General features: G+C 56.6%; 1 protein-coding gene across 6 annotated transcripts in view; it reads left to right on the top strand.

Annotated features, from left to right (window-relative positions):
* The first annotated feature begins 3,607 nt into the window (after nt 1-3,607).
* SLC25A48 (solute carrier family 25 member 48) overlaps nt 3,608-7,843 on the top strand; it is a 41,150-nt gene continuing 36,914 nt past the window's right edge. For 4 of the 6 annotated variants that reach the window (XM_037059489.1, XM_037059488.1, XM_037059487.1 and 1 more), the window contains exon 1: nt 3,608-3,770. In XM_037059489.1, the coding sequence (XP_036915384.1) occupies nt 3,677-3,770 (94 nt within the window). In that variant the 5' untranslated portion in view covers nt 3,608-3,676. The remainder of the gene's footprint in view (nt 3,771-7,843) is intronic. The other 2 variants (XM_037059485.1, XM_037059486.1) reach the window with 1 other exon arrangement.

The raw sequence follows: 7,843 nt of genomic DNA, 5'->3' as shown, positions 1-7,843 counted from the left end.
TGTGACAGTGGGAGAAGAGCAGGCCCAGCAGAGGCCCCTGGCTCCGGACCATACCCCTCACCATTCTCTATCATCCTGGACATTGGCTGGGTCCCTGCTGGAGACTAGCAGGCCACTGGAGGACAGCAAGTCATTTTCCTTCCCAGAGGGAGTCCAGGGAGCTCCTGGGGGGCCCAAAACACCTTCCCCCAGCCAGGCCACATCCATGCTGCGAGCATGGACCTCCACCTGGGGCCTGCACAGGACCACCCTTCTCCAGGCTGGCCTAGGGCGGGCCATGTGGGCTGGGCTGGGCCAGGATGGAGCTGGGGCCCTGGAGAACTGTACCTGAAAGTTAGATGTGACCCTAGCCCCCCAGGTGCTTGCCCTGGACCCAGGGCCCTGAGAGGGACATGGCTGGAGGGGCAATAAGCATCACCACCCCAGGCTGGTGTGGGGAAGAGTGCCCCCAGCTGGTCGGGATCAGCAGCAGCGGCACAGGCCCAGGGGAATGGGAGCACCCCAGTGGGCCGCCATTCCAGCATCTGGAGCTGGTCGGGGAAGTCGGGGATGGGGAGGAGAGGTGTGTGGGGAGAGGTCAGAGGCCACAAGACCAGCTCTAGGCTGTCCCTAGAGCTCCTCCCCCCCCACCCACCCCCACTGCTGGCTGATTCTTCGGTGGATCGGATCTCATTTAACCTCTCTGAGCCTTGGGCTCCTCCTTGCTGTTTCACAGGCGGACACAGTCAGGGTTCTGCCAGAGAAAGTGGACAGGGGAGGCCTAGGCACACACCTCCTTTTATTGCACTACTGCACAGGTGTTGCGGATGTGTGTGTGTTTACAAACTGAAGGCAGCACCTTGCACTAGCAAAAAGACTATGGCTCAATTTGGTTGCAGGCCTCTATTTCTGAGGCCTGCAACCAAACCTGTATTATCTCCAAGGGGTGTGTGTGTGTGTGTGTGTGTGTGTGTGTGGTAGGGACGGGCTGGGCAGGCCACTACAGTCCACAGGGGAGTTTCTTCTTTCTCAGGGAAATCTCCACGTTCCCCTAAAGGCCTTCCAGCAGATTGGATGAAACCCACCAGGGCATCAGGGAGAAGCTCCTTTAAGGTCAACTGGTTGTAGCTGTAAATCACATCTACAAACACCTCCACAGCAACACCTGGATTTGTGTTTGATTGAGTCACCGGGGACTGTCATCCAGCCACGTTGACTCAGAAAACTGACCATCAGTGGGGTGATCCTGGTGATTGTTCACAGCCGCTATGAGGAGGGAGTGGGACGGTGTGAGGGGGAGCGGGACCCTGTGAGGGGGGAGTGGGACCCTGTGAGGAGGAGTGGGACCCTGTGAGGGGGAGCGGGACCCTGTGAGGAGGGAGTGGGACCCTGTGAGGGGGGAGTGGGACCCTGTGAGGGGGAGTGGGACCCTGTGAGGGGGGAGTGGGACCCTGTGAGGGGGAGCGGGACCCTGTGAGGAGGAGTGGGACCCTGTGAGGGGGAGCGGGACCCTGTGAGGGGGGAGCGGGACCCTGTGAGGGGGAGCGGGACCCTGTGAGGGGGAGTGGGACCCTGTGAGGGGGAGTGGGACCCTGTGAGGGAGAGTGGGACCCTGTGAGGGGGGAGTGGGACCCTGTGAGGAGGGGGTGGGACCCTGTGAGGGGGAGTGGGATGGCATGTGAAGTCCTCAGGCCAGACTTTGGCTTGAAAACCTCAGTCAGGGTGAGGAAGCGCCAGAGTTCCTTTGCTTGCCTGGATCATGCAGGTAGAGAGGTGGGGAGGGACTGTTTGGGGGTGGTAAGAAGAGTTTTAGAGGAGGTGGCAGAGCAAGTTTGGGTCCTGCTTGTCTGCAGGGGGTAGAGGCTGCCTCAGGGAGCCCCCTGGCATCTGGGGGGGCATCTGTGGATTCTGGGACCTGCAAGGCAGGAAATTCCAGAGGCACAGTGTGCTATGTGGACCCCAGGCTTCATGCTGAAGGTGCTACCAAAGGAAATGTTCAGCCTAGCCTCACCCCTCCTGAAGGCCTGGCCAGGGTGCAACAGTGGAAAATTGTAACAGCAAGGATTTCCACCTCACCTCACCATTCTTCTTACATTGTTGCTGTGCGTGCTCACTCTGGTACTTGGCTTGTACATGAACAGCATGTTTGTGTAAGAATCCTAGGCACCAGCTTCAAAGAAGACTGACTCTGACCTTCAGGCATTCCCAGCCCCAGGAGATTTGCTGACCTTCAACCGAGGGTCAGGATGGTGTGAGGTGAGGATGAAGTGAAGCCAGGATGCTGGGCCCTGGACCGTCGCTTGTCTTATGGGAACGGACTGTGCTCATCTGCACGTAGAGAACTTTGCAACCCCCTCCCTTGATCTCTGTTTGCTCCTTATAAAACTTCCTCCTTATCAAAACCTCTGCCTCCAGTGACATGTGGAGATGGGCTAAGAGGTGTGAGTCCCCCATCTTCCCAGGAGATGGGCATCCAGACAAGTGCCCCATCCTCCCGGGTGCCGGCAGCTGAGAATAAACCACTTTCCTTCACATCAGCACCTGCCTCTTGAGCGTTGGCTTTCATAGCAGCAGGCGCCCAGACCCGCTTTCGGTTACAAGGGACAGGCGTGGAGCTTTCGGGGCTCTGGACACTCCCGCCTGGCCTCCGCAGGGGCTCCCGCGGACCTTCGGCTCTGGGGGTGCTGTCCCCTGGACAGCCAGGTGCCCGGGAAGAAGCTGAAAGCTGTTCTTACACAGCTGAGCCTACAACTCAGGTGGACAACTTTCACCTCCTAATTTTGCCGTTTCCTAAAAGACTCAAATTTGTGTGACACACACATTATATACACTGAACATACGGGCTTCTTCCTCGCCTAGGAATAGGGGTCACGGTAGTGCCCACCCCCCAGGTTGGGTGAGGATGAGCCCAGGTACAGTGAGTAGGGTGTGATTTCAATGCTCAGGAACTGTTGGGCATTATTAATAGCCAGTGCGTTGTTAGAGCTGACTTAGAGCCTACCCCTGGACTGTGTGCTTTCTGAATGTTGCTTCAGTTTTTCGTGAACAGGTAGGCTTCTAAAACCTGGGAGCTACGGGGAGGTGCGGGGAGCAGGCGCGGGTAGTGTCCCTCAGCTCTAAAGCGGCCTGGAAAACCGAGTTCCTGCCTATTTTACAGCGAAACTGCCCGTGGCTTCAACCAGCTCCTCAGAGAAGCAAGCACTCCTGGACATTCAGTTAAAATTATTTCAGCGCTGTTTTGATTTAAAAAAGAGTGCGTCTTCATAGGTAAATAATCTACTTCCTGACCTTTGATAAAGCATCCTTCCCTCCCTTTCGTAATGTACTTTGCAAAAATGTCCCTGAAATCACTTCGTGTCCGGGCCAGTGTGAACAATGACAGGCCCCAGCAGGCACTGTCGCCTCAAGGCCTCGAGGTTTCATAGTTGGCGAGGGAGAGGGCGAGAGGTCAGGCTCAGGGGATTCCGCCCCGCCTCCCCGTGGCCGTGGTCGTGGCATCTTCCAGCCTGGGGTGCGCGGTGGCGCGGGGCGCGCCGTCCTACGCCTGCCTGCTGCGCCTTTAAGGTCCGCTGGGGGGCGCGCTGTCAGCTCGGCGGGGACGGGAGACCGCGTTGGGCGTCGGACTCGCGTGCGCTCCGAGGATCTGGCGGGCCGCCCTCGGGTGCCCCTCCCGTGGGCCACGCCCCGCACACGCTAAATGGGCCCGGACCCGGACCCGGGCGGGCGCGGCGCCACAGCCTGGGCCATGGGCAGCTTCCAGCTGGAAGACTTCGCGGCTGGCTGGATCGGAGGTGAGCTCACCCGGGATGAGCGGGACCCCCAGAGGTGGGTGTGCTTTAGGGAGACCGGGGGTCAGAGAGACAGAGAGGCGGGCCAGGTGCCGGGTGGGCCGAGTTTACACCCCCAGCTCGGGACGGGGCGCTCAGTGCCGGCGCTTCTAGGGCTGCGGGGAGAGCCGGCGGCCCGGCGCCTGGGGTCTTGCGGGACCCAGTCGGCTGCCCGCAAAAGCTACGCGAGCCTCACAGAAGTTCACCTGAGCTCCGGATTTACCTCCAAGTTAGGGTACACCGAGCTCGGTCGGGTAATGATTAAGCCGCTGGTCCCAGACTACAGCCAATGGAGCGTCCTGGCGCGTACACACCCTTCGGTTACCCGGTGCGCACTTTAATTTGGGGACGTGGCTCATGGCTCGCAGGACCTTGTAGGTGAGGGTGGCTCTTGGTCGCTGGCCCCAGGAGCGGGATGGTGAGCCCGACTTCGTGATCAGACTGGTCTTAGAGGGCGCCCGGCTGGAGGGAGCAAGTAATAGGCACCCCTCCCGTCTTCAGCCGCTGTCAGCTGCTCGGGACCCTGCTTCCCACACTGTGGTCCCTTCATACCACCCAGGCAGCGCCCCCCCCCCTCTCTCTGCTGGGCTTGAGATGGGTTTGCAGGGTCAGGAGTTTCATCCATTTCCTTCTCCGTTCTTCTCTTTCGGATAGGTCTATGCCTCCTCTTCTCAGATGTAGGTGGGGCATGGGGGGAGGGTGTCAGAGGCACTTTACTTACAGTAAAATGTTGTCTTTATTTCGACCCCATCTAAGAGGGCCATCAGCAAAGGGATGTTGGCAAATGCAGCTCCTCCCTGAAGACCAGATAAAGTAGCGCTGAGGTGCTGAGGCAGAGGCTATTGGGGGGGGGGGGGGCGTGCAGGACAGGTCGGTTAGCATTCGGGTCCTTCCGCTCTGGCATCCCCCTCCCAGCTGGCAACAGTGTGCTTCTGTGGCCCGCACCCAATTTTCCCACTCAGCGCTGCACCTGGAGACCCACTGTGCACACCCAGACCCTCTTTGGACACCCTTCAGCCATTCAAGGGAAAGCGTTCTCTCATCCGCTTCCTTGCATAGCCAGGCGACTTCAGCAGGGTTGTGGGGGGCTGGGTTTAGGAGACCCCCAGGTCTCCTCTGGCATGGAGACCCTCCCCCATGCAGCAGTGCCTGGTGGGCTGCCCTTTATTCTGGAACTGCCTGTGCTTTGGGGAAGTGAACATGTCTTTTTACTTCCATGCAATGGTGGTGAGTGTAGCAACGGTGAGTACACAGTAGGTACCAGGTGCTGTCAAAGTGCTTTGTGCATAGTTTTAAAACAATTCTATTAAGGTTATTTTACATGTGGTAAAATCCACCCATCACCAGTGTACAATTCCGTGATATGTTTACCAACTTTACCAAGTTGCAAAACCATTACCTTAAACTTTTGCTTCCCAGCCTTTTGGCTGTTCTTACCACTCCGTTGCCCCAAACTTGTTTTGGGCCGTCTTCATCCCTCAGGAAGATCCGTGCTCATCCCTTGTTAAGTAAGACCCTCGTGCCCACTGGCAGTTAAACCCCTCCCCTCCTCCTCCCTCCTGGCAACCACCACCCCTCCACACTGTGGCTCTGCAAGTGAGCCTTTACTGGACACTTTATGTAAACGGAACCATGAGACATGGGGGTCTCTCATGTCTGTTTATTTATTTCTTCACAATTCCAGTGAGGAAGCTACTATGATTGCATCCCCACTTTACAGGTGAGGAAGTGGGCGTGCAGGGAAACTCACTGGCTGGCCTGAGGCCGCAGGTGCAGCGTGAGCCCAGGTCATCCGGCCTGGGCAGCCTGCCTCTGGGGGCACCCAGACCCCTGTTCTTGGCTACACTGTTTTCTTTCTTTCCCCTTAAAAATATTTTATTTATTTATTTTTAGAGAGAGGGGAAGGGAGGGAGAAAAAGAGGGAGAGAAACATCAACCAGTTGCCTCTTGTAAGCACCCTGACGGGACTGAACCTGCAACCCAGGCATGTGCCCCGACGGGGAATGGAAATGGTGACCTTTCGCTTTGCGGGACGGTGCCCAACCAACTGAGCTACATCAGTCAGAGCTAGCTGTTTTCTCTCTCAATGACCTTGCATGATAATATTTTGCCACGATATCCTTCACATTTTGTTTGAAACTTCACTGGCCTGTGAAGTCCCAAGGGCTGGAAACCCCTGACGTGATGGTCTGATTTCTCATATCACATCCCTGCTTTCTGATGGCTGGGTTACAGGAGCAGGGAGATGCTGGTCCAAGGCTGGACCCAGGGGGCTTCCCTGGCTGAGGGATGCCCACAGTGAGGGATGCACTCACCGGGGTCAGGGGACCAGCTGGAGGCTGAGGACCAGACTCCTTTGTTCCCCTGATGGGAGGGGTTGAATGGAGTGAATATGCCAGCTCCCCGCTGCCCTTCACCTTCTGCCTCTGCCCAGTTCTGTGGGAGGGGGAGGCTGAGCAGGGTCTGGAGATTCCAGACCCAGGAAATGTTGGCTCTGGGATTAGCTGGTTTCTCTTCCCCTGTAAATTCCTAAGATTTCAGGACCTCTTCCCTGCCTTACCTGGTGAGCAGACACTTTGTTCCTCATCACCGTGATGGCGAACTTGTCTTAGAAGGACGGCCCCTGCTTCAACCTCGAAGTCACTTCTGCGGCCAGGGCTGCTTCCTCAGGTGCCCCAGGGTGGCCTTCTCAGCTCCAGAATGGTTCAGGTCTTGTGAACGTGTGCCCGGATGGGTATGCTGCTTTAGAAAGACCCAGAGTATCCATCACCTTTTCATAGAGGCCTTCTTTAAAAAAAAAAACAAAACAAAACCAAAAACCAAACAGCAGCCCTGGTTCGTGTGGCCGAGTGGATTGGGCGCCCACCTGAGATACGAAAGCTTGCCCGTTCGATCCCCAGTCAGGGCACATGCCTGGGCTGTGGGCCAGGTCCGCCGTTGGGGGTGTGCGAGAGGCAATCTATCCACGGATCTCTCACACAATGATGTTTCTCTCCCTTTCTTTCTCCCTCCTTTCCCCACTCTCTAAAAGTAAATAAAGAAATAAAATCAATAGCAACAGCATCCTTTTTGAATGTCCTTGAAGCGCCAGGCCCCCTCCTGGCACCTTACATTCAGTTCCTCACTTTACTCTTACCCTCAGGTAGGTGCTCATATCGTTCTCCCCTACACATGCAAACCACGAGGTGTAGGGAAGTGAGTAACCTGCAGGCGACTGAAAGGTTTCTGGGTCTTCTCTTCACACCCTCCCCGGTTTTTGAGATGAAATTTACGCAACACAGAACTGACCCTTTTAAAGTGCAGGTCAGTGACATCTGGTGCGTTGCCAGGGTGTGCAACCCTTGCCTCTGTCTAGTGGCAGAGCGTTTTCCTCATGCTCGGAACCATCCCTGGCCCCGCCCGTGCAGGTGCTCCACGGCCCCTCCTCAAGCCCTGGCGGTCACTTGCCTGTCCCCGGGGGTTTCCCGTTCTGGGTAAGTCATGTAAATGGAATCGCACTGTATGAGACCTTCAGGGTCTGGCCTTCCTCATTCTCACAATGTTTCCAGCCTTCATCCACAGGGCGGCCCACATCAGCCCGCCACTCCTGGTCGTGTCTGATAGTACTCCGCTGCGTGGAGAGACCACTTTGCTTGTCCCTGAGTCCAGTGACACGCAGCTGGGCTGTCCCCACGGCCTGGCCATCGAGGCCAGGGCTGCTCAGCACACGCATGTACGGGCACTAGTCTGAGTGCCTCTTTTCCCTGCTTTTGAATATTTGCCCAGGAGTGGAATTCCTGGGTCGTGTGGTGATTCAAGGCTTAACTTTCGGAGGAACTGCTGAACGGTTTTCCCCAGTGGCTGTACCATTTTGTATCTCTACCAGCAAGGGCTGAGGGTTTGAATGTCCCCAGATCCTCTCCAACACCTATTTTCCTCTGTTTTTGATTTAAGTTACAGCTGTCCTAGGATGTGAAGGGGAATCTCATTGTGTTGTGATTGGCATTTCCCTCATGACTAACGATGTTGAGCATCTTTTCCTGTACTTATTGGCCACT

The sequence above is a fragment of the Sturnira hondurensis genome, unplaced genomic scaffold (assembly GCF_014824575.4).
Source record: "Sturnira hondurensis isolate 20B ecotype Veracruz unplaced genomic scaffold, ASM1482457v3 Scaffold0011178, whole genome shotgun sequence".
Taxonomy (NCBI): Eukaryota; Metazoa; Chordata; class Mammalia; order Chiroptera; family Phyllostomidae; genus Sturnira; species Sturnira hondurensis.
This window is presented reverse-complemented; position numbering and strand designations above follow the sequence as displayed.